Genomic DNA, 27802 nt, shown 5'->3' on the forward strand with positions numbered 1-27802 from the left:
TTGTAGGAAACATAATCACCGGCTGGATTATGTTCAGAGTTAACATATTTTTTGAATGAATTAAGTGCTACATTTATTAACAGCATCGGAGTTGCTGGGGGGTGGTTGGGCTGGAGGGCAGGCATAGAAAGCACACGGCTGTCACATAAAGAGTTCTATCTGTGGTTAGGTTTAGGCAACAAACGCACTTTGGTTAAGGTTAAGGTTTTTTATGTAAATAAACACAGTGTCTGAAGTCACTGTGAACTTTTGTCTGCATTAAACCAGAACACAATCTTTACTTAACCTTGCCCAAGAGCTGTGAGTGCTTATTGTACTGCAAGATCCCATATTTTGGCAGAAAAGAAATATGTATATGTGAACATTTGACTGATACGTTAAGTTTCAACGTATTTGCATCTTGCCAGATCCTCATTACTGTATATTTATAGAAAACATTATCTGGTAGCAAATATGTTTCTTACAAAACGTATTTGGTATTGCAGTGTAGTTGTCTAGAAATGTAATTTCTAGGAGATATGGTTATCTGTGCACATATACTGTAAACAAAACATGGGGTGGTTTATGCTTGAAGAAGCAAATGAGAAAATGTCTATCGCTTACATCCTTGATGAAGTTTATTATCAGAAATATCGGAGCAACATTTGTGATTCTTTTGCCAGAAAATCTTGACTGATTGCTCAGCCAACAAGAACTTGCTCTATTTTTGGCCAATTTGTTTTCTCATCTTGATTAAACAGTTTCTAATTATGAAGTAAAGTCAAAGTTGGTTGGTGACAATTTACCTGTAAGTTTGGCATGAATCTTCACATTTTAGCTGTGAATTTTCTCACAACTCTACAGATCTCTTGTCATATTTAAATATAACTAAATATCACTGAAGGACTGGGAAGAATTTGTACTTGTTTTCCCTCTCTCACCCATAATCCCTCAAAACAGCTCTGCCATGACTGATCTTTCACCTCTCCCTTCTCATTTGTTGTGTCCTCATCTTGTGAGTCTTTGCTTTCTTTTATGTATTTTCTGTTCCTGAGTCTTCTCTTTTTTTACCCTTTTTACCCTCCAACTACCTGTTTTCTGAACTCTTCTTTCCACCAGCTTCTCTCTCTGATTCACTTTTTCTCTCCCTCTTGCTCTCTTCCTCTTTGCCCTCACCTTTGTGGAGTTGTTTATGCCGTGTTCATTCCTCCTCTGTCATTATGAGTGTTGTTCACTGTATCCCCATCCATATGATGAGTCTGAGAGATGTGCAGGGAGATAGATGGTGTAAGTGAAAAAGCAGAGAAAAACGAGTGTGTCTTGGCAGAAGTAATTTTCCTCATGACACATCTGTCCATCGGCCTTGACCTGAGGGGTCACAACACTAAATCTGACTTATAGTCATAAACACACAGACACGGACACACTGATTGAGATTACCCTGCAGTAATGATGATTATGGTTGTTTATGGTCTTCAGCCTACAATTTTGTCAGTTACAACAGCTGCCAGATGTGTGTGTTTTTGTGTGTGCACACATTCTTCTTAGTTTGTGCCTATGTCTGTGTGTATTAGCACATGCCAGCTCTGGTGCTTACTTTAGAGTTGGGTTGGGGGGGGTAGTTGCAGAAGAGCCAGGTTATTGTGTCCTTTATCAAACAGACAAGCCAATTAGGGGTACAACCATTGATATTAATTTCCCATCCTTCCCCTCTCTCCCCTTTGCAAGGTGTTTTTCATTTAATGGCCAGATAGACTGTGATGACCTGTGAAGATTTGTAGATGGCTGCAGAGTTAAGCAGGGTGAATTTACTAGAGCACAACATGCTGAAGAGTGGGTGGGGGAAGGAGGCTTGGCCTCAGAGCTGTCAGGGAGGTTGATCCCGTTATGGGTGCTCTCAGATAGAAACTGCTGAGATAACTCATTATCCTTTCCAGGCTTGTCTGCTGTGTGTTCTGATATAGACAATGGAGATGTCTCATCTGACACTGCAGGAAACAGCAAACTAATTTCTGCGCTGTTCCTCTTTAACCTCCTCCCTCCACCACCAAAATCCAGGGTTTATAGAATTTGTTTGTGCTTTTTGCAACAGAGGACACAACAAAAAATGACAGGTGATTTGAGAAATCCATATTTTACCATATATTTTTGATTTCAAGGACACAACTGTACCTGTGAAATGAGATAGAAATTGCACGATTAAATGATTAATGGGTTGCTTGATTTTTTTGCAATACAAAGTGCCAACCAACAGCATTTTGAATCTTATGATGTACTTAAAGGTGTCCTGTGGAGTTTTTGGGAAACAAAGTTATGATTGTATTCAGTATTTCTGGCCAAAAACAAATTCCTTGTAACCTGAGGCCTAACAAGCATGCTGAATGCATTTCTTTCTTCATAAAACATTTGCAGAGCAGATTTTTGTAAGAAATAAAAACTTACATCATTCACATCCATGTTTGCATGCTAGCAGTTTTCTTTTTTCTTGGCTTTGTTAGTGCATTGCTATATCTCTCGGCTACTTATTGCCAGCAACTGTTGATCAGTGGAACAGACTGAAACCTTTGAAAGGGCTATGTTTTGCACGAAACCTGATGTAAACCTTGCACAAATCTGATGGCTTGTGGATGTCCTTGTGCATGATATACTAACAAAATGGGGAACAACTCTTAAAACAATTTCTCCATAGTGCTACTAGCGGTCAAATACTTCACAGAGAACTTTTAAGTTAGAATATTCAAACCTCTATTTCACCCACATTTACTCAACCAAGGGTAAAGACTTACTGGGACTTATAGATCACAGGCATTTTCTATTTTGGTATGCATTGCAGCTCCTCACAGATCAAACCATAAGGGATAGACAATGAGGGCGTCATGTGTTTCAAATGCAACTTCAGATCAGGATCAGAGCAAGGGGAGTTTGAAAATAGCATGGATTAAAGGGCAGATTATAGCAGGACTAATGAGAACATAAAGAGATTAAATGCCAGGGAAGAGTCGCAGAGACATGGAATAGATAGACAGATATGGAGCATGGAGTGAGAGAGAAAGGCTACTGAGACCAGATGATATGAGAATGCAAGGAAAAAGGTGTCCAAGGCAGATACCGGGGAGAGGGGGAGGGAAAAAGAGTAGCCTGGTAGAGCAGGAGATCGAGAAGTGCAAAGAAAAAGTAGAAAGACATAATAGGAAGAGAGATAGAGAGAAAGAGGCCCTTGAGACCAGGCAATATGAGAGAGCAAGGTGAAGGTGGGCAGCACAAAATAGAGTGGCCTAAATATGTGAAAGCCATCGAGATGGGGAAAATGGTGGTAAAGCCTGGAGGTAGAAGGGGTTCTCAGAGTAAATTGATAGATAGTTGGTCTGGGAGAGGAGAAAGATTGAGACAATAGAAAGAGACAGGGGAGCCAGTCTCTCAGACAGATTGAAAGGAGCAGAGAATAGAATCAGAGACCCACATGCACTCGTATTGTTAAACAAAAGGACTGAGACAAAGGAAGAGACACAAATACTCTCTTTCTCTTTTTTTCATACCCACACCCACAAACGCACACTGCATTATCTGTAGGCATGGCTAATATGCATCCCTAGAGTCTCCCAGCAAAAACAGATACATTGAAAGGATAGGAGGCTAACAAATACCAGCGCGTGCAGAGTTGACAGCAAGTCCTCTGCACAACAAACAGAAATGCAAACAAACGGCAACAACAAAGAACAGAAACCAACAGTGTAAATGGGAGTCAATAATGATCACTATTTTAGGTGTAATTACTCCAGAAAAGGTGCAAACTAAAAGGTGATGTCTGAGACAGGTTTATGGGAAGGCCATCTCTAAGGGTTATGAGTGCCATTCTGGTATTTCAGCTTCAACTGACTGCCTTTCTTAAAAGCCATCATCTCCCAGACTATAAGTGACTGAGCATGTCGAGTACTATTTTGGATCGACTGACCTTTCACTTCACACTCTGACTGGCAGGGGTGTGATCCCTTGATATGAACAAAGCGTGGCCTATGTAGCTGTTCTTTGTTATGTTGGGTAGCAGTACTTGTAATGCATAACACGAATTTTATGGACACAACTGTCCGTGTACTGCAGACCAATCTGGGCCAATTGGAAAATCTGTGCTCGGTCTGAAGCAAGCAAGCAACCTTCCCTCCTTCCTCTCTTGGTAAAAATGTATTCAGTCCATTCATCATGATCAAGTACAAACAATAACCGGTAAATACTTTCTAAGTGATTCAAAAGTTGCTCCCTAGATCACAAAAAACAAATTCATAGAGGTTCACCAAATCTTCACCAACTTCACCTACCAAATAATCAATGCAGTACAGAATATAATATGCAGAACCAGATGACTGGGTACTGTTATGCGTTCTCTATTATATAATTTTTTCTCTGTATTTTCCATTAACCAACTTTTGAAACACAGTCAACAAGTCAGTAAGATATAGGTTCGATGTAACTTTGGTGCACGTGTCTGTGTGCATTTTTATTTTTCTTCACATGTCTGGACTTGGTCTTGAGTATTAAGACGTGGCCTACAGGTACAGACACGCTACTCAGCTTAGGCCTTATAGGAAGAAAATGGACGACAATTGGGTTCAGTAGCCCTCAGAGTGAAACCCTGTGATCTTTCTGACATTAATATGAGTATCATAGGTGTCATTTTGGATCTAATTGTCTGGCTATAGCATTAATGCTTATGCCAGAAGGATGAAACTGTCAGGTCTCTTATCGCTATGAAGACAGTGATCACACCCTTCTCTCACACTCTTTCTTTTTTCACTGCTGTCTTTTTTTGCTGTCATTCTTCATCTCAGATCCTCCCATCTCCCTTTTACTATCTCTCTTCTTCTCCATGTCTGTGTCTTTCCCTCTACTGCTCTATCTGTCCTTGTTGGTTGAGTATGAGTGTCTGTACAAAATGCAGCTGACATGATGAAGATGCACACATTAACCTCTCTGGATAAGAAGGGAGATAAATAGGTGTCTGTTTGTGTGTTACTGAAATAACAGACAGATAAAGTCATCGCAATAAGTAGTGTTGTGTGGCTGTCCCTGTGAATAGAAGAGGAACACAACCCCAGGCCTTATCCTCAATCATGTTTGTTTTCTCCTCTCCTGTGAACATTTTTGCATGTTTTGGGGGAATTTGGCTGTGAGAGAGAAAGGAAGGGGTAAGGATAGATTTACTGTAAAGATTAAGATAATAAAGATGATACAGGCAAGAAGTTTTAGCTTGGAGTGTTTGTTTGTTTAGTCATACTTTGAGGTTTAACAGATATGTCTGGTTTATTACAACTTAGGTCTTATTTACCTATAGCTTTGGCTATTGTTTCTGTTGGCTATTATAACATTTTACTCATCAAAGTAATTACTGAAACCTGGAAATAGCAATACTGCAAAATCGCTACAACAAAGTTACTGTTTAAACCCAGGACTTTTGTACACACAATCACACACACTCTGTCCTTATCAGAATTACAAACATGTATTCACACACACAGTCCACACACACACATGTCCCTGAGCCTCATCTTGGCAGTGCCCTCTCCATATGAACTCTCTGCTAAAACAATTCTATCTTTCGTCCTTGGCGTCATTCTCTCACCACCACCTTTCCCCTTCTGTCCTCTCGTCCCTTCTGTCTTCTTTAATTACTTATCCTGAAAAACAAGTTATGAAGAGGATTAAGTTGGACTTTTTTAGTATCAAAATAGTTTTATTCTACTTGTTTGCTACCTGTCTGAAAAACCTTGAGGAGTGATGGCAGGAATCGGGTGTGTTAAAGCTTGGCAGGGCTAGTGAGAGGCCAAACAGAAAATGAAAATTAGGGCTTCTGGGGCATTCACTCATTGTTGCAAACTGCATGTTTTTTTCTTGGTTGTTTGTCCCTTTGACTCAGACACAAGACAAGGTGACTCTTGTCTTCTCAGTGTGACATTCATGATCGACTGCACCACATCCTGAGTATGACCACACTGATGTGACCACATTTGAAAGTTTATTCTTAGTGCAAGACTGTCCATTATTTATTTATTTATGGATGTATTTATGCATCTTGTCAATCTATAGAACTTGGGCCTACAGTAGGCAAATAGCAGAGCTTTAAGTTGCTTTTTTATGGGTAGAAATATTTCACTAGAAACTAAACTGAATCATTACCAGCTGCGACAGCATGGCTTGTATTGTTTCCGCCTTGTGAGTCTCCGTGTGTGTGTCTGTTGTGCGTCTGCTTGTTTGTGTGTGTGTGTGTGTGTGTGTGTGTGTGTGTGTGTGTGTGTGTGTGTGTGTGTGTGTGTGTGTGTGTGTGTGTGTGTGTGTGTGTTTGTGTGTGTGTGTGTGTGTGTGTGTGTGTGTGTGTCTGTGTGTATCGGTGTGTCATCAGGCCAAGTTTGAAAGATGGGTGTGGTCTGACCAGTGAGTTCTGAGTAGTCATGGGTCTGAACATTAACATATTAAAGGTGTTGCGGTTGGCGTGATCCCATCGCAAGATTGTCTCTAGTTTATATCTGGATTTGAATTGCTGAACTTGAATAATTGTATTAAAAAAATTTTTTCACATAATTTTAATTCGTATTGTTTAACTTGAATAATTGCGTTAAAGAACTGAATCTGAATAGCATAATTACCAGCCACAGCCATAGAGTGGCTGGAATTGTTTTCACGTTGTGCATCTGTTTGTGTGTGTGTGTGTGTGTGTGTGTGTGTGTGTGTGTGTGTGTGTGTGTGTGTGTGTGTGTGTGTGTGTGTGTGTGTGTGTGTGTGTGTGTGCGTGTGTGTGTATGTGTGTTTTGTGTGTGTGTGTGTGTGTGTGTGTGTGTGTGTGTGTGTGTGTGTGTGTGTGTGTGTGTGTGTGTGCGCGTGTATACCTACCCTAATGTCATAGAGTGGACGGAAATGATTGAAACTGGCATACAATAATCCAAGACTTGAAACAAATGTGGGCCAGGGGTGTAAAGTGGGGCTGCCAATGGCCCCTTCCCTAATTCCAACACCCCTACTTCGAGCGCCCTTTCTCAGATCACACTAATATTTGAACTCAGCCTTAATTTTGATCTCAACTACACACCTGTAAAGTTTCATGACTGGATCTTTCACAGTTGTGATGCTATCACACTGACAAAATCTGTCCATAGGCAGGCAAACATATAAATACCTGCCAAAGTACTCAAAACTGCCTCTGTGGTAGTTACCACTACAGTAGGTGTCTCCAGGACCACACTTTGCCATGTTGATACACACACAAACACACATTCACAAGGTGAATGTGTGTTTGTGTGTGTGCCCCGCTGTCGCAGCTTGTAATAAAAAAAATATGGCACACTCTGGTAGCCTACTGGCAGCTTTGAGGACAATGACATGACACTCACTTATTGAGTCGGGGGCTAATTGGATGGCATTTTGGTAGACTGGGGGCTTAGCTAGGTTAGCTGTGGTTGGGGACCTCATTGACCTAACTGTGAAGGTCTTAAACTGAAATTGGTTCTCACATGTGTAGAAGTACAACAACACACACATACATGTACACACAAAGGGAGAGGACTGTGAAGTCTATTGAGGAGAAAATGTTAATCCTATTGACGATGGCTTGTCTGAACAGTGGCCTGCAGAGAGATGAGGCTAATTCACTTTATGAGGACAATAAACCCACACCAAGGCCAAATACACACACACGCATACACACAAACAAAATATATATAACACACATCTGTAGCTTCCTCCTGGAATTCAGCCCAAGTTCAGAAAATCAAAAGTATAATAATACAGTATATAACACCTCTCAATGTAATTGTGCTGCATCAGAAGTCTGCTTCTAGCCTCTCCTGTAAAAAATGTTGCTCAGGAGATTTCTTTGTCTCTGATGGAATATGACAAAGTGATATTGACAATGCAGCTTATTTTCCCATAATAAAGTGGGAAACGCAATATTGTTTCACTCTCTCTTGCTGTTATTGTGATATATTGCCAAGAACCAAAATATTTACACCCGTCTCTCTGCCTAGTTATTATCCCATGCCAGAATACATTATCCAAGCCAAAGAAAACAATATTGCATTTCTTATTGAAAAAAGGCAATCCCTCACCTTTTATCCAGTCCTTAAAACACACACCCGCACAGGCACATATGCACACAAAGTGGTGTCTTTGTGTCTACAGATGTGTTCAGAGGTGTGACATTCACACAAAAATTTATATACACACAGATTCACACATAATAATGCCATAGATAAATGTAAAATGCAGCGCTGAAGCTGTTCTAATAGATATTTTTTTAAAAACAGGTGTGGGGGTCACATGATGCACTCGGAGTAAGAGGATCATTTTCTCTAGCCCCCCACCTTAAAGGTCGATTATTTCTCAATTGTAACCAATTAAACCACAGCAGTTTAAGTGACTTGCATCGGGAAACATATCTGGAGCTAAAAGGAAGCAGTAATTTGTGAGAAACTTTGAGGAGAACACATTCCAAAGCGAAAAAGTCACACGTGGCCTGCTCTGAGGTTAGCATGGATGATGGCGAGGAAAACTCTGCTAGCGCTATTGCCCAGAATGTTATGGAGAAGATCAGTGCCCTAATTAAGGAGGAATTTGCTGAACTGCAGTCCACTCTGGCTAGACTGAGTGAATGCATTGAAGACAACACTAAAAGAATAACATTTCACACATTTCAGAAGGCAAAGACTGCACAACCTCTCTGGAGGGCATGGTCGCTGAACTTGAGCAAAGAGTTAAAACGTCAACCAACTAAGCCGAGGACAGTGGAAATAGGAGCTGCAGAGATAACATATGAGTTGTTGGTCTTAAAGAAGGTGCAGAAGGGAGGCAGGCAATCAGGTTTTTCAAAACCTGGCTTCGAGACCCACTTGGACTTGAGACCAAGGGAGGAACAATTAAGATCGACAGGGCAAATAGAGCCCATCATCATCAAACTGCACAATTTCAGTGACAAGCAAATGATCCTTGTAGTGAGTAGGGAAAAAGGCTAGCTCACCTATAAGGGCAGAAAGATTTACGTACATCAGCCAGGATCTATCGGCCCAGGTGAGAGAGGCCAGACGTCAGTTCAATGAAATGTGCAAACAGCTTCTCCGGAGAGGAGTACTGTTCTGAAAGTGCTACCCGGCCAGCCTATGCTTCACTTTCAACAGAGAGGAACTAACCTTCAAAACTCCACATGAGGTGGATGACTTTTGGAGCAAGAAGAGACCCAATTGAGTGCTGATTTTAAGGAATAATTGATCTGATTATTCTGCACATGCAGCAGAGACAAAAACTTAAAGTTTACCAATTGGGGGGTTAATGAGCAAGAACCAAGCTGCAATGTGTGTGTGACAGGGAGACAACGCTTCAAGATACTGTTGAAATGTTGATTTCCAACATTTCATCTACCAGACACAGCTTTCCCCATTTGCCTCTTTGGATTACTTAATGAACGGTCTTTTCTTTTTGGGGACCTCCAGAGCCACAATGTGTGTGGGTGTTTCACCTCTGAACATGTAGAGACATCTGTCATCTGTGTTTCTGTTTTTTTTCCCTTTTTTCTCCCTCTTTTTTCCTTCTCACTGTGCTTGTTTTGGGTAAGTTGTGTGGAGATTGCTTTGCTGTGAGCAGGATTCCTGCTATATGTGCCAGATATTCCTTTTTTCTTATCTAATAGTGCAAATGCAAATGCTCAGTTACATGTTTATCATGTTGACCCTTTTCTTTTTTCCCAATGATATTCCATTACTTCGAACACACTGTGGTTTGATCACATTGATGCTGTTAGTCGGCTAGGGGGTGGGAGGGTTGTAGAGAACAAACATTGGATATGGGATGGACATGCCTACAGCTGGTATTTTATTCTCTCTTAGCAGAGGAGGGATACCTCTTAGCTTCACTCATCTCATGACAGTGCCACTGTATGGTTATTTGCTCTTGTTCTTGAGGGGTTCTGTTTTGTATCGGGACTTAATCCATTGTTTGGGGATGGACCCTCACTGACAGCTTTATTTGTTGTGTTATTTTCCGTTTTACTGTTTATGTGTTATGTTCCAGTCCTTATGTATGTGATTAGTCGATCTGCCACTTTCATTTATTTATGTCAAGCTAGTGACCACCTATCCGTTTCCACATGTTGTACAAAGTGTAAAAAAGATACATGAGTGACCTTAAAATTATTTAACTTCATGTGAAGGGCGTTAACCACGTCATCAAACAGCAGAAGATCCTGTCTTTCTTTAAGAAAGAGAAATGTCAGTTAGCCTTTCTCCAAGAAACCACCTTTCAGATCTGGAACATATTAAGATAGAACTGAGAGGGCCAGGTGTTCTACACATCACAACCCAAAAAGGAGGAGGGGTTCCTATTCTCCTATATTACTGTCAGCCTTTTACCCTTATTAAACAATTACAGATAAAGAGGGTCGATATGTACTTTTATCCAGCTACCTGTATAGTGAATATGACATCCTTGGATGTATATATGCTCCAAACATATATGAAGACTCTTTGGTCCCACAGCTTCTTTCAGATTTTATAACATTTTCTTCTCCATACATACTTTTGGGATGTGACTTTAACTGTGTTCCTAACCCAGATATTGATGTCTCCCTCCCACTCTACTCTCTCCAAAAAAAAGTGTAAAAATGTGTGAGTTTCTTAATAATGACTTGTATGATGTCTGGAGGGTGCTACATCCCTTAGATAAAGATATATTTTTCACAATCGCATGACAAGTTCTTTTTAGAAAATAATATTTTCTCTCTTCAAGAACTGTTTGGACAGGATAGTGGCCTGTACAGTTGGCACCCTGTCCCACTCTGACCATTCCCCTATCAGTGTAACTATTCCCCACTTGATGCGGCCCAATCTGCTTTAAACCAGTACAGCTGGCACCCTGTCCCACTCTGACCATTCCCCTATCAGTGTAACTATTCCCCACTTGATGCGGCCCAATCTGCTTTAAACCAGGTATTAACCAGGAGCCGCAGACGCAAATTTTTTTGCTAAACACAGGTTATTTAAATCAGGCATTAAACCTGTCCAGTTACTTGTATGCATGTCTTGCTTGCATATAGCCAAGCAAATGTAATCACTTCTCTCATAGATTTAAAACAACCTTTATACCAACCTTTATACCGCAGAATGTACAGACAGGTGAAAAATTAAAGGAAAAACCTGCATATGCTTCAACACAGGTGCCCTACATTGTCCATCCATTTCTATAGGAAAGACATCAGTAAATAGGGTCAGAAATTGTGGTCGACAGCGCACATTTGATGACCGTGATGCTCGTGCATTAGTGCGATATGTAGAGAAAAACAGAAGAGTAACTCTTCCTCAAGTGACTGAGAATGTCAATGCAGGACGTGATCAGACTGTGTTAGCAAGAACAGTCCGTCGACAATTACATAGAGGGATCTTGTAGCAGGGTTGCAATGCATAAACCCCTCATTACAAAAATAAATGTGCATTTGAGAGGTGTAACAATCATATGCGCTTGTCTACAGAGATGTGGAAAAAAAGTGATATGATCAGATGAGTCATCCTTCACCATATTCTCAAAAAGCAGCTGAGTGCATGTGTGGCGTACGCCAAGAGAACGGTACAGGCCTGAATGCTTGACCGCTACAGTAGGGGGATTCAATGGCTCTGTTATTCTGTGGGGGGAATTTTACTGGCATGGTTTGGGTCCACTTGTCCCTTTGGAGAGAAGGGTCACTGCAAATCAATACAAAGTTGTTCTGAGTGATCACCTTCTATCCTATGATGAAACATTTCTATCCTGATGGGAGTGGTCTCTTGATATGAACCATATGCTATCATATCATATGCCTTCAAAGTCAACAGATTTCAAGCTAATTAAACACCTTTGGGAGATGTTGGACCAACATGTTAGACAGGGCTCTCCACCACTGTCATCAAGAAGCCAAATGAGGAAATATCTTTGGAAGAATGGTGTTCCTTCCCTCCTGTAGACCTCCAGAGACTTGTAGAATCTATGCCAAGGCACACTGAAGTTGTTCTGGAGGCACATGGCGGTCCAACACCTTACTAAGACACATTATGTTGGTTTTTCCTTTAATTTTATCAAATTTCTTGACAACATGAAGTTCCCATCTCTATCTGATGAGCAAAAAGTGGATATCTACACATTATTCTGAATTTTACAAAAAAGTCAGTAAGTTACTAGTAACCCCCCTCACAGATATGTATTCAGATTCCTTTGGCAGGGGTTGTCTCCCCCTAATTTAAACCTTGTCAATATCACCGTCATTCTGAAGAAAGATAAGCCTCTGGACATGTGGGGGTCCTATAGACTTATCAGTCAAATTTCAGTTGATAGCAAGCTGCTATCAAAACTTCTTGCCAGGTGGCTGGAGAAATTAATTCCCAACTCTTATAAACTCAGACCATACAGGCTTCATTCATGGACGTTACTCAACCAGCAATGTGAGAAGACTTTTGAATATTTCGGATTTTACTACTCAGAAGAAACAGAAGGAACTGGCTGTCTCCCTAGATGCTGAGAAGGCCTACAATGGGGTCGAGTGGGGCTAACTGTTTGACCTACTGGAGAGATTTGGGTTGGGGGGGTGCTTCCTTAAATGGATCTGAACCATATATCATTCACCAACAGCTATTGTCATAACTAATGGACAGCACTCTGAATCTTTTCCTTTTGCAAGAGTCATCCACCAGGGCTGCCCAATTAGCCCACTCCTCTCTGCCTCAGCAGTAGAACCACTAGCTGAAAATTTTCAGCTAGTGTGAGAGGAATAATGATGACGTGGATGATAAAATTGCCTTTTAAGCGGATGATATTCTTTTGTTTTTGTCATCCCCTAAAGTATAAAACCCTTCTATCCTGACAGTTTTAAAATGAGTTTAGTACCATATCTGGCTAAAAGATTAATTTTATTAAATCTGAAGCTATGCTATTAGGAACCCTGAAAAACCCTGTTGTTTTGGTACAGTTTTCTTTTAGATGGTCACATATCTAGGGATAAAAGTACCCCTGGATTTGAAAAAAATAATTTTGCCCCAAATTGCGCATATGATAAAAAAGACATGTCTTGGGTGATCCAATCAGAAGCGGACAGTTTTAAGTACTGGTGTGAATGCACCCAGGGCGCATTGAGATAAGCATCTATCCCAGACCATATTTGGAGGTGTTCTGGGACGCATATGGCCACATTCTTTTAGCAGTGTGTACACAAATGTTTTCCTGGGCCACATTGAAGGACCACCTACTCAACTGATGTCCACTGCATAATACTTACTCATTCGCAAACAAATACAAATTGTACAAATTGCATAAGATGGCTTTGTCCACAAAGTCTGAAAATTTCGAAAAGCCCATAGAGATATATTACTGGTGTGTCAAACATCTTGGACAATTTGGTTTGCCTTGAACGTGCCAAGGAACAGACCGAGTCTGTATTGTTTTGATTTCTTCTTTTTCTTCTTTTAATTTCCAGCAGACTAGGCATAGGAAGTGCCATAAAACAACAATGCATCTGGTCTTTGCACATGTATATTTGTATATAAAGTGAGGAGGTGAGATCCAATCACAAATGATCACTCAAGACACATGTGGAGATGCATTCAATTGCCAGGTGTGAAATGACTTACTTAGAGCTGTCCACTTATGATCGGATCACCCAAGACGCAAGTTAATGCCAAGTATGAAAAGGGCCTTCGAGCGATAGTATGACCTACCACTGTCCTTGATTGGCCAAATCAGTCTCATTAAGATGAATATCCTCACTCGAATTTTAGATCCCCTGCAGATGCTCCCTCTGTTCTTGCCCATGAAAATCAACCAAGACTTAAAAAAATGCATTTTCTGAATTTATTTGGCATGGCAAAAAAATTAGACCGAGGCTTAAAATATTACAACTACCTACATATTTGGGTTGGCCTTTCTTTGCCTAATTTGGTATTTTAAAGCTGGGCCTGTCATGCATGCCATCTCTGACTATGGTTACATACATATTTTAAGAGAGAGCCAATTGATTCCTGGGTTTGTTCTCCACACTCCCCATGGAGTCTGGCATGATATAACTAAATCTGGGAAGGAAATGTGGGAAGGAAAAATGTGAACTCCTCGCTGATTCCTATAGTCCAAAATCCTGATTTCCCTGCAGGCCCCAGCTTATCTATGTTCTCTTCTTGGTGAGAGAAGGGGATTCATGTACTTGGTGACTTATCAAAGATAATGCTCTACTGTCCTTCCAGTAGTTACAAGAGATATTTGACATCCCCATGGAACATTTCTTTGGTTATCTGGAAATAAGACATTTTTAATCTTCTCAGGTGACCTCTTTTTCTGTTAAACTCAGAAAAAGTGGCATAGAGAGATTTATCTTAGATTGCCAAAATGGAAAACATTTTATATCATCATTTAATTCACTTCTCGGGTCCTTTGACACAACTTGCCAAATATTTCTCATAAATAGGAAAAAGATTTAAGTACTGAATTTATTGAGGATGATCGGCAGGTGTTTATAGAATTGATTAGATCCATGTTTACGTGTAACAGACTGGGGGAGACTGAGTACAAGATTCTTCAAAGGCTGCATATCACCCCTCTTACCTTGCACAAAATCATTCCCTTTCTCCTCTATGCATTAAGTGCCATTCTGATAGGGGGATGTATTTCCTTTGCTTATGGGAGTGTAAATTAATTTCCAGATTCTAGGCATCTATTTCCAAGGTAATAAGTGGGATATATGTATATGAAATACAAATTAAAGAAGACCCTGGTGTCTTCCTCTTACCTTTCTGTCCAGGGAATTGCATCCTCAGTGCATCATGCTACAAACTGCTTGAGAAGCTCATTTTAATTGCTTGAAAGTGCATCTTGAACAATTGGATCAAAGACTTCCCGACAAGTGTTACCCTCTGGTATGGAGAGATTTTTAACACCCTCCCCCATGAAAGATTATAGGATGTCTTAAAAGGAAAAGATGAACTGTTTCTCAAGGTTTGGTCACCTTATCTAGATTATTTACCTACAGACCTGAGAAACTTACTTCTAACGGTGCATACGCCCTGAGTGAAAGACCCCTCTCATAAACCCAATTATGGGACATGCAACAAGATACAACCACTGATGACTGGTTGCCCTAAACTGGTTACTGTACATTTAGTGGACTGCAAACAATATTTTACTTAATTTCATTCAATTTTAACATACTTGCTTGATGTCTATTTAAGTTTAACTCTGTGACTTTTTTAAATCTTTATTATAATTAATCTTTTTTTTTTTCTGTTGGATTTGCTGTATAGTTGTCTGGGGTGGCGGTTTTTTGTGGATAGTTCTGTGTGCTGTGCTGTTCTTTGTTTAAACTCAATAAAAAGTATTTTTAAAAGGCATCTACCATTCAGCTACACAAAACACATTGAGCAAATGAATCACCACGCAGCTACCAGTTGTCAATATAAATCAATTTAATGTGACAAAAGTCTCAAACAGTTAATGATTTAACAGTTAATCATTTGTAATGGGAAGGACTGTTTAGCAACAAAAGTTTGTGTTTTTGTTTCTGCTGTACTTATCTGTGAGGGAGACAGTGAGCGTTATAGTACTCAGCCAAAAACCAGTTGGGACATGATTGTTCTCTTTCTTCAAAAGAACTTACAATTTTTTTTGTTCGGTCCCCAGATGGGACCCCCTACACATGGTGGGTGGGCCGGAGCAGCGAGAAGCACTTCTACTGGGGGGGCTCAGGACCTGGCATTCAGAAATGTGCCTGTGGCATCAACAGGAACTGCACTGACCCCAAATATGACTGCAACTGTGATGCCGACCTCATACAATTGTAAGTCTGCCTATCATATAAACTTTAAGCAGGAGCAGAATCAACTTTTAATGTATTGATTAATTTCTTCACATTTTCAGTTTTGCATTGACTATAATTCCACACACTGCATTGGAGCATAGTGGTTCACCTAGGAACATTCATAGAGCTGAGTCAGCGCACCTGTTTACTTATGTCATTCTGCTGTGCATTTGGCTTAATGGTATCCAGCTGTATCCATCTTGACTCAATTTTACAGAATTTTTTCATACCTAAAGCCACATTACTTATGGTTTATCAGAGGTTCTATAGCACATATACTGTTTAAAAAATCATGTTTCTCCTTCAAAAAATGTTACTTTAAAAAAATCTTTGCAATCACAACAATTGACAATTTGCTAAATTCCTTTGTCCCCAATCATAGGTTAGCAACACTAACTAGGCATAGCAGGTCTGTCAAAGAGTTTTGAGGGTGGTTTCTTTTTTTAGCCTTTCCAAACCCCAAAAATCAAGAATGAAAGTGTAAGGAATGGGTTAAATGGTGCGTTACTCTTCTAACACAAACATTAGCCTGTCTGGCTAACTAGGTTGCAAGTAGGACACTAGTGTTACATCAAAGGCCAAGATTTATCATATTATTATCAAACTATCCCCACATTATTGTGTGGGATTACAGATTAGCTACATAAAAATACCTGTTCAAGACTGACATATCCACTGTGTAGCATTCTCATACCAGATATATCAGCTAAGGCTAATTGTACTGGCTCTGTAACAATTTTACACTTCGATTTTACAGCAAGGGAAAGCAAACTTTTTGCCTGTAACATGTAGCCATAGCCTTGGCCTTTTAGCATGATATCCTATATGTGGCCATCAAGAGCACTGAGCAAACCAGTCAGTCTGAGACTGAGATTTCAACCATCTCACAAAGTTAACAATAATTAGCTAGCGAGCTGGAGTCATTTAAATTTGCTAACAAAAGTTGTCATTTCACCAGGCAAAATCGACTCTTGCTTGCTAGAAATGGGAAGTTGCTTTTTTCTACATATGTCTCAAATCGGCAACCCAGAGTGGTACATTTACCAACTTTATCAATGTAAACTTTACCCTCAAATTTTCTCAGCTGGTCAGAGGAACTGGTTGAACTTCTGTTTTACTTTCACAATATTTAATATTTCCTACAAAGATGTCAAGTCAAGTCAAGTAAAATTTTATTCATATAGCCTAATATCATAAATCACAAATTTGCCTCAAATTGCACAATAATCTGTACAACAGAACATATTGCCTGAAAAACTGCAAAATAACTGCACTGCTACTGTATATCAATGGAATTTAAGAGTGAAATACTGTATATCAAACCCATGGCAACTGACAAACACAATTTTACTGTGCTGAGATTAAAATTGTCATTAGTGCTAATGCTAATGTTGGCATTAATCTATAAGATCAGAAACTCACTTAGCTGGACAGTCTCATGAGGTGTCTAACTTCAAAGGCTGAAGTGGTTGAATGATGAATGCCACCATCAATGATGCATTTATTTAAGAGGGATATTTGCCTCCAGAACAGTATGTGTTTCACTGCTCTTTTACCTAGCTGATGGATATTCTCATTAAACGAACTGCATCGCTGTCTGTGGGTGTGTGCATGTGTGAGCATACTGTATGTGAGTAATTACTGCGTGTTTGCAAGAAAGAGAGATTTCATTCGCTTTCATGTCTCCCTCCTCATCTCTAAAACTGATGAGATTACAAATAAGTCTTACCCTGACTCGTTCTCACCATTAATAATTAAATGCATTAATGTCTCATTGTTTGGTTGAGCAAGTTTTTGAAATATTACCCATATAACTCTATTCCCACTCATTAGCCATATTTTTGGCAGCACAAGGAAACACACTCACACACATATACTTTCAAACATACTCTCTCAGACACACATACACACAGCCACAAATTAGATGATTCACTGTTTCCATTCCAAACTGCACTGAATGAAATATAATCCAAATAGTTCTGTGAAGAATTTAAAACATGTCTAACTGAAAACTCATTAACAATTTAAAGGTTGCAATTTAAATATTTTATGTTTGTGCTGATGTCTGTTATGATATTTTCAGTTGACTTGTTACTGTGATAATAAGATTCTTGCAGTGATTCTTTTGACTGATTAATTTTGTTGATTCACACTTGTTGTCACCCATAGATTGATTTAAGTATCACTCTGACTATCCTTCCATCCATCTCTGCTTTGATCAACTGTACCAATTTACATGGTAGTCACAATGACAAATAAAAAAATATTTATATAACAAAAGAAAATTATTTAGAGAAAAAATGGGAAAAGAATAGAAAGAAAAATATGTACATGTATGCACATTATACAAACACATATCTGTAAACTGTATATACACAGACACATACTTATTTAAAGTGAGTAATGATATAAAAGAAAAAGTAAAATAAAATTTTAAAAGTTAGTAGCACTTTATGTACACACAGTGATTATGTATTATATTGCATTTATGTAGGTAACCACCATCACATTTCTAAAAAAAAAAATACTTTATAGATACACATAAGCACACAGCTATACATACACACTTATACTACTAATTATGTAAATGCATACTCACACAGAACTAGAGACATGTACACACACAACCAGTTGAAAACTGAAACACAAGTTTTATTTAGTTATACTTATTATACGCAGTTATACTACAACTGACACAACATCCATATATGAAACAGGTATATATGTCCATGTGCACAATGCTTCTTCTAAGGATATTATTACTATAGACAAGCGTGCTTACAATTCTATACAACCAATACATATTCTCGAATATACATAAGTAAATTGTAGTAGTATGAACATCTGCAACGCTTGATCTAAGATAATTATATACATACAGCTATCATAGATCATCAATTGTGATCCTGCCATCACAATTTTTGAAGGGACATTTTACATCTTCAAATTTAGCCATCCCTTCTTCATTTCAGAATCAGAATCACTTATGTTTGACAGTATAAACGATGCACATAAACACACTACAAGTATCCCCTTGTAGAGTGGAGAGACTAAACAGCTTTTAACCGAATTCTCCTCTTATCTCTGTCTGCATGTTTCTTTCAATCCATTTTACAGGAGAGAAGATTCTGGTCTCCTGGTATATAAGGAACACCTGCCAGTCAGCCAGGTTGCTGTGGGTGACACCAACAGACCGGGATCTTTGGCCAAGCTGACTGTTGGACCGCTCCTTTGCCAGGGAGATGGTAAGTGTTGTGCCATGGATACATATGTACTGTACTATGGAGTTGCTGATGCAAATTTTAGCAGCTATCTATAGTATTTTGATTGATGGGCAGCATGGAAAATGTCATGTAACCATGTCAAAATCAAGAATCAGGATTTAGTCTGTCCAAAAACTTAACAGACATACTTGTGACGAGGATTGTTGAGATAAAAGTGCTTAAATCAATGGTATATTTGAGGTGTATGTCAGCTACAAGGTGTTGAAAATTCAGTTAATGAATGATAAGACGATATGTGATTAATAGATGAGGTGATCTACAGAAAAAGAATTGGCAACTGTTTTGATACTTGATTAATCATTTTTTCAAGAACAAATATTAAATGTTTCCTGGTTCCAGCTTCCGCAATGTGAGGATTTGAATTTAATCTGGTTTATCAGACCAAAAAAAGTCTATTTGAAGACGTCACAGAGGGCTTTAGGAAACTGTGATTTTTCACTCTTTTCGTAAATTTTATAGACCAAATGCTTAATCAGTTAATTGAGAAAATAGTCTGCAGATTAATTGATTATGAAAATAATTATTAATTACAACCCTTATACAATCAGTGACATACAATAAGTAGTTGGTTAAGAATATGTTCTTGATATGCTGATAATAATAGAAGTTTGGAAGATTTTGTATAAAGACATTACATAAAAGTGCTACATAATACTCAATAACAACATAAATAAGATTTTTTTAGGAACTGGCCTTGAAATAAATTTGTAAAAACTGCTGAACTCATTTAGCTAATTTAACATCATCCACAATATTGGGACCCTAATGGAGACCTGATCCCCATGAGCCCAGAGTGTGGAACAGACAGCATGGTCCTGCAAAAGGATATCAAGATGTTCTCATATTCAAAAGAAGTTAGTCAGTCAGTAATGTGGCCAGAAGCTAAATCACATTGTGGAAAAGAACCTCAAACCTTACAGGGAGTCTGCACTGGAAGATGAAAACATGTGTGAGCATTTTGGATTAGCTGTAGGTGTAAAAATGAGCTTTGAGTGAGGCAGGAGGACAGCAGGTTCCAATGGCCTAGTTGAAAACATATTCATGACTTTGTCCAAGTTAGCTGCTGAGAAGACTGGTTTCATTTTCAAAATAATTCTCAGCTTGTTGCAGAGGCATGACCTTTGTGAAGGGTTCATCAGAGGTTGGATCAAGAGAGCACCTTCTGTCTCTTTAATATAACCCCATTAAAATTCCCCTGTTGACACTGTGTGCAGCTTTGGAACAGTCAGGGGGCGCTAAAGGAGACTTTTTTACATACATGACTTGATAATTTTTCTATGTAGAAGAATTTATAGAGACAATAAGACTGTGCTTGCAACAGAAGTCGCCAGGCTATACAGTATATCAATTGATAAAGATTGTGTTACCTATTAAAACAAAGATTGCTCTGTGTTGCCTGTTCAACCATGGTAGTGTTGTTTCAGTGTTTTTTCTGAAATGCCACACATTGCTAAAGCAGGTGGACTATGAAACACAAAGATCTTAAATACATAAGAACACATTCTCCCATATCTTTTGTCCAAAGATCATTTGTGACCCTTAGGAGGGCTTTCTCCTATGCAGGTGAGCAGCCTAAAACCAGACTGGAATGGTTCCAAAGTTCAATTAAAACTGAATAAATTAGCAGCGAGAATACTACATTGTCAATAACCCATGATAACATGTGTAGGGCATGCCAGGCAGGAACACTGTTAGAAACTGAAACATTGACTTGTGACCTTCTGTGTGTAAGAGATACTGGGTTCCAAAAGCAACATCCTCTTGTCTGAAAGTCATCAAGATAATGTAGGACATCATTTTCAGGGTTTTGGACAATGCCTTGTGCCCTACACAAAGTTATGTGTCTCCCTTCTTTCTTAATCTCCCTCCACTCTGCTTGACTCAACCTTTCTTGATGCATTTTCTGTACCAAGTGAAAATTACCCATAAAAGCCAAGTAAATGTCGGGTGTCTCCATTACTATTATGTATTCAGGAATGGAAACTGAAAGGATTCTATAATACTGGTGAGCAAAGTGCTAGGCATCATAGAATAATAGCTGGCTACATTTATATACTCACAATTGAGTTACTACCTGAATTGGCCAATTTAAGTGACAACTGCATGATGTGCAATTCACTGCAGCTACGGAAGAAGCAAAGCATAGGAAACTTAGATATTATCTACACATTAAACGATTTACACTTCAAGCACGAATGTTCATAAAATGGTTAATGATATGGTGATTGTCAGTGTCTTGGTTTATGAACATTGTTTTAGATTGTACAATAGTTTCAGAAATTGTTAGCTAAACTTTTTGAAAAAACAAACCTCTTTTCAGTATAAGAATTAGCTGTTGATGGTTTTGATGGGGTCTTTGGATGGAGAACAAGAGGAAACACTTCATGCATTGTATGAAGAGTACAGCTGGGCACATTGTTTCACATGTGAGTGTTAAAATAACACATTTCTACATTTCTGCACATTGTGCAGATCATTCAGAGAAATTGTTCCCTTATCTTTACTGTCCTTCTACTGTGGAAAATAACTATATGTGTATGTTTTTGTGCACTTATGCTGTACATGTGTGTGATTCTGTGTGTGTAGGCACAAGCATTTCTGCCAACATGTGCATGAGTGGCCAGATAAAACAGTGTTTAAAGCAGTATCTGAACTCCATTCAGAGACTTTACATCAAAACACTCATTGTATCATCCTTTTATCCTCTTCCATCTAGTCCCTGTAGTTTCTGAGGGAAACAACAGATATCAAATACTGCAGAAACACGCACCTACACACACTGAGAGGCAGTTTAATCCTCACTGTTCCTCTTCAAATCTATTCTTCTAATTGTTGGCACACCGCTCTCTGTGGGACACTGGGTCAACTGGATGACACACACGGGGGCGGCCAGCTGTGGCTCAGGAGGTAGAGCAGGTTGTCCACTAACCGGAATGTCAATCGTTCAATCCCTGGCTCCTCCAGTCTGCATGTCAATATGTCTTTGGGTAAGATACTGAACCCCAAATTGCCTCCAATGTATCATCAGTGTGTCAATGTGTGTGTGTATAGAAAGCACTGTTTGTATAGAAAGCGCTGTATGAATGTGTTTGTGGATGGGTGAATGTGGCAGTAGTGTAAAGGGCTTTGACTGGCCAATAAGACTAGAATAGCACTATATAAGTGCAGTCCATTACACAGATTTTGCATCTCTATCTTATTGACCTCTCTTTCCACACAACTGAAGAGCCTTTTCTGTTCACCTTGTCCGGAATCTACCTGCCGTGTGTGTCAGTCCTGCAGTGTGTATTGTGTCACGATTAACTGCATTACATTCCTGATACATTTGGCATACTTGGCTAAATGAAAACATTGAAATGAAACATTTCTCATTTTGAATCTGAGTGGGCCTTCACAAAAATTCATAAAAGTCAAATGTAAAATGGAAGCTTTATGATGTAAAACCACACAACCATAAGGAGCAGTTTGACTTATAAGGGACTACGCTGTAGCTGAAGTGCTGGATTAAAGGGTATCACATCGGTGGTATGCGATGCACATCAAAATACCTGACGCTGATATTTCAAGCTACACCACTGTCCTACTTCATCACACAAGTCTGTTCTCCAGAAAAGCAGAATTTTCACTCAGCCCATCCAGGTTACTTTAGCTTGACTTCTGTCTGGTGTGTGCTACTTGGATCAACTGACCCTTGTCAAATGATGCAGTGCTACATGGCTGGCATGTGTTGCACTAAAGCCCTTCTACAACCCAAGTACAATCTGTTTGGAAGCACCCTGGAGGCTGCCAGGAGCCAAGAAGCTGATTTATTTGCTTAATTTGCCTCAGGCCAGCTATGAATCTTTTATCTCAGATCTCTCGATTGTGACCTGAACAAGAAACAGACTAGAATCACAGTAAAAGGAAAAAATTTAACTTTTTTCTAAAGTCCAGAACAAATGAACCAAACTACAGGTATGAAAGTAATCTCAGTCTGAGTCTGACTTCCCAAACGTATTACCAATTGATAGATTAAGAACAGAACAGTATGAATTCCTCACTGAAGTGGTTTTGTCTTTTGAGATTTCCCCTGCCTCTCCCATCCTCTGTTTTTATTTTTTCTATATCCTAAAACAGCAAAGATTAAAACAGCATAGAGCAGAAGTAATATCTAAGTAGTATCTACTGTGTGATGTAACAAAGTAGCAGAGTAGTTTTGTGGAAAGTAATATCCCGCGGAGAGGAAAAGCAAACATGGATTTAATCTTTAGTGCAAGGCAGCATGATCATTACGATGATAATGCTTCATATATTATCTATTGACTGCTCATTTTTCATACTAAAGGGAATAATAGAGTAGAGCTATGCTATGTCAGAGGACTGTGAGTGTAGATATGTGCATTCTGCATGTTTTACAGAGAGACAGTGCTGAATTTAAAACTACAAAGGAATTGTCATTTTTATCTATCTATTAGTCCATCTGTACATTCATCAGGACAGACAGGGATTTCACAACATGAGAGAAAACCTGCCCTTCCTCCCCACTTGTGTCACACTTATTATAGTCCCCTCATCAACAATCTGGTGCCACTGTCACTAATGTCCCTTCATCACAGAGCTGCCAACATACAAATAAACAATGATTTAATGACCCATGACATCACATCTGTTTGTGTGTGTGGGTTTATCATGTAGCAGTATGGCAGGCACAATTACTAAAGATGGATCCTTCTGTCACTTGGAAGGAGCATATTCTCTTTGTCTTACTCTATTATCCACTTTGTGTGACTAAGTGTGTGTGAGGGAAAGAGAGTTTTTCTCTTAAATATTGAGTGACCAAATCAATACACTAACTTTAAAATAAAGATGATTTTGAGGTATGTTTGCCATAGTGCTGGCCAAGATATCAGAACATGGAGCATACATTATAAATGTGCCCATTTAGGCATATTAAATGTATATTAAAAATTTCACACATGAATAGGTAGTCAGTGCATGAATGATGCGTCTCATACTGTGCATGGAGCTCTGTCTCAGTAAGAGCAATGATGATTGGCTGCCATATAATGGGTTTTCTAAAGTCAGAAAAAGTCAGGAAAAGTTTTAGTAATGAAGTACCTACATGTCTGTGTGTATGTGGATGTGCATGCTCCTGTATGTGTATTTCTGTCTCTCTTTCTGTGGTGGGTAAAAGAGCAACGTTCTGTGTTTGTGTGGATGTGCGTACGTGTGCCAGCATTAATGAAGTCCATTTCCATGGCTAGTTTAATGGCAGCCTATACAGTCACAGGCAGACAAAGAGGTACTAGTCTCATTGTTTGATGATAAAAGGGTTTGGATTTTTCATAGAATGAAATGAAAATAAATGACAGCAAATGAACCAGAGAAGCATATATTCTATTATTATAACGTAACATACTCGCTATGACACATGCTTAGCCTCATGACTGACCAAGGGTCACCTATGATAGTTCAAAGCTAATTAATTGGTTTGTATCCATTTGTCACTGTTCATATACCCACATATACAGAAATGTCTTCATAATTGATGTCATTCTAAAATTGAGGGTCTAGTGAGTTTAACCTTTTCCTCTTTTGTTTTAGTTTTAGTTTTTTACTTAATTAAGGATTTAAGGTCTGTAACTAGCAGTCCATTTGTTTTTTCTTATAATTTTTCACTTCATTTTCTTCTACTTTTATTTTTACTAATTTCTTAGCTCGTCACACTACATTCTTTACTTTAAACTACGGTGCTCAGTGTCTTCATAAAGCAGAAAAATGTGTGGGACATTTCTAACAATTTGGCCATTTTTCAGTGATAATATGTTAAAAAAATTGAAATGATTAGCTTTAATATTACATTAATATTGAGTGGCTGCCTACTTCATAATGATACAATAGATCAAACAGGTGATCAAAAACAGTTGACAAAGCTGTAAATGGAAAGGTCATAAGTTTCTTTCTCTACAACAACTAATCTACAACAACAGAAACCCAATTTCAGTAACCCTGAAGGAAGAAAACAAAAAAGGATCATAAGATTTTTTTTCTAATCCCCATAATGCAATCCTTGGACATTTATGTACAACTTGGTGGATATTTTAACCCAAAGCACTTCCCATATGCGCATGCAATTTTTAGTACAGCATTATCTTTTACAAGGAAATTAAATGGAAAAAAAAGTAATGATAATTATTTCTCTTTCTTTGATAAACTTTTCATCTCTCCATTTACACTCAAAATATTTTAGTGTTTTTTATACAGTAAATCAAAGTAGCTCTAACCCACACCTCCAATCTTGTTTCAGTGATTGGACTCCAGTTTTGCTAACGCCTGACTCCAATTAGCTTTCGTTGATGTAATTTGCCTAGGAGTTCATATACTTTTTCCAACCGACACTGTGAATGTTTGAATGATGTATTCAATATGAACAAGAACAATACAATATTTTTTATGTTATTAGTTAAAATAGATCATGTTGGTTAATGATTTGTAACTTAGATCACGTTCTGACCATATTTTAAGACAGTTTTATACATAAATGTAGGTAATTCTAAAGGGTTCACTTACTTTTTCTTGCCACGGTGCTTTGAAGATTTATTGTTAAAAATGTATGACAAGCAACTTAATTACAAAGTGAGATTGAAAGGCTTTGCAGGTTTCAAATGATAGACACAAATTCAAATGCAAATACATTTATTAGGAATATACTGTACCTAGACCACAAAACACATACACACAGATGAGATGTAACACAATAGAAATTTAAAAATGAGCAAGGAAGCAATATAAGTGCAATGTGCCACACTTCAACACAATGCAGAACAATGTATGTACTGTAGGTTCAAATGTTTTGAATAGTGATACCTGAGCTATTCCCATAGGGGCACTTTCTAAATCAGAGACAGAGAGAGATGCTGTTTCTAATGCTAGATTAGGGTATTCTTAGTCCTTTGATGAAAAAGCCTGTATGTAGAAGAATAAGTAGCAAGTGCAAAAGTTAAATCAGGTGACATATATTGCATTTGCTCCAGCAAACTGAGTAATAAGTGTTCTATCAGACCTAAAGTTCACAAATCTACTGTGATATTACACTTTACACTCTGTAGACATGCTGTATGTTTGAGGATAGGGTAATTATTATGAGCTGTTAACTATAAGTGTAGTCTACTCTGCCTGCAGCCAATAGTGTACATGAATTTGAATGTTTAATGTGTATGTGTAATGTATTTTGTGTGTGTGTGTGTGTGTGTGTGTGTGTGTGTGTGTGTGTGTGTGTGTGTGTGTGTGTGTGTGTGTGTGTGTGTGTTCGTGTGTTTGTTTGTCTGTGTGTACTTGTGCTACTATCTTTGTGAGGACTAGTATGTAGTATGTGTTTCAAGGATGAAATATGAGATGTCACTTTTGCTATGGATAAGTAGCCACCGTTGACTCTTTCAGCCTAAAAGAAGAAAAAAAAAAATAGTGGTTAATAGGGACAAATAGCTAAGTTGTCTGTCCCATAATACAAATGGTCAAGATTAGACATTTATTCATTCTCAGAAAAGACCATTCAAGACTTTTTTAACCAGCTGCCTTAATTGTCATAATCGCCTGTTCTACAGGGACCCAACATCACAATTTGTGAAGCTCAGCTCTGCTGATGAATAAAACAACATGCAGTAACAGTAATAATTTACCATTCATTATATAGTCATAATTTTACTGTTCACTATTTCCAGTATTATATTCATGTAATACATTGTATTCGAATACACAAACTTAATAATCAACTGTAATTCATATTAATAATTTCCATGAACAGTTTGAATTACATCTGTTAAAATGACTTAACAGCTCAATTACTTTGAGGAAAAAAGAATGATTACTAATACATAATTTTTCATATCATTGAACCCAGTCAATCAACATTTAAAATGAATCTCTAGTAATTACTTCTATTAAACGTGTGTCCCACTGCCCAACATCTATTTTATTGCTTAACATAGGCTACTAATACAGTTGGCTAGTTTATCATGCGACTGTGTCTCAAACTAAATTCTTGCTGCAGATGTGCTGTAACAACGGATTAATGCTTAAAATATAAATAATTTATTTAGTTTGAACACTTTCCAACCAAAATCAACACAGAAAATAAAATTTAATGTTGTTAAAGCAGGAAAGTCAGTAAATCAGTCTGTAATGATCTATGAATGCGGGTGATTCTTACACTATCTCTTGTCTACAACTGCTTCATACAGTATGAAAAGCTTCTCCTTCAATTCATTTAATCCCTGCAGCATCTGAAGGCAGAAGGCCCTGAGCTTCAGAAGTTGTTATGTTGGGTCCACGTAGAACAGATGATTGAAATCTGACTCTTTATAATCAGATGCCTTTGTTAAAAATGGACTACACTGCCATAGGAAAGCAACAATCAAGGCAGCTGGTTAAAAAAGTCTTGAATGGTCTTTTCTGAGTATGAATAGATGTCTACTCTTGACTTTTTGTATGCTTTTATGTACTACAGTGTTTAATGTATTCTGGGCAGAGAACTTAGCTATTTGTGCATGTTAACCACTATTATTTTTTTTCTTCTTTTAGAATGAAGGAGGGTTTGCGGTAAATCTGCAGTCTCTGAGAAGTGCCCTGCCAGAGCACAGTGCTGTTCACTGTGTTCACCTTCATTAAATCACCTGAAAAAGACACCAGGCTGTGGTATAACTATACAGATCTCTTTCCACATATG

The 27802-nt window shown here is 38.4% G+C and overlaps 1 protein-coding gene across 1 annotated transcript in view; it reads left to right on the forward strand.

Moving 5' to 3' along the window:
- Positions 1 to 27802, forward strand: part of cntnap2a (contactin associated protein 2a) — a 324180-nt gene that overhangs the window by 246508 nt on the left and 49870 nt on the right. The window contains exons 16-17 of the mRNA XM_040127346.1: positions 15637 to 15793; positions 18932 to 19059. Coding sequence (XP_039983280.1) covers positions 15637 to 15793; positions 18932 to 19059 — 285 coding nt within the window. The remainder of the gene's footprint in view (positions 1 to 15636; positions 15794 to 18931; positions 19060 to 27802) is intronic.

Source organism: Xiphias gladius, chromosome 5 (genome assembly GCF_016859285.1).
Source record: "Xiphias gladius isolate SHS-SW01 ecotype Sanya breed wild chromosome 5, ASM1685928v1, whole genome shotgun sequence".
Lineage (NCBI taxonomy): Eukaryota > Metazoa > Chordata > Actinopteri > Istiophoriformes > Xiphiidae > Xiphias > Xiphias gladius.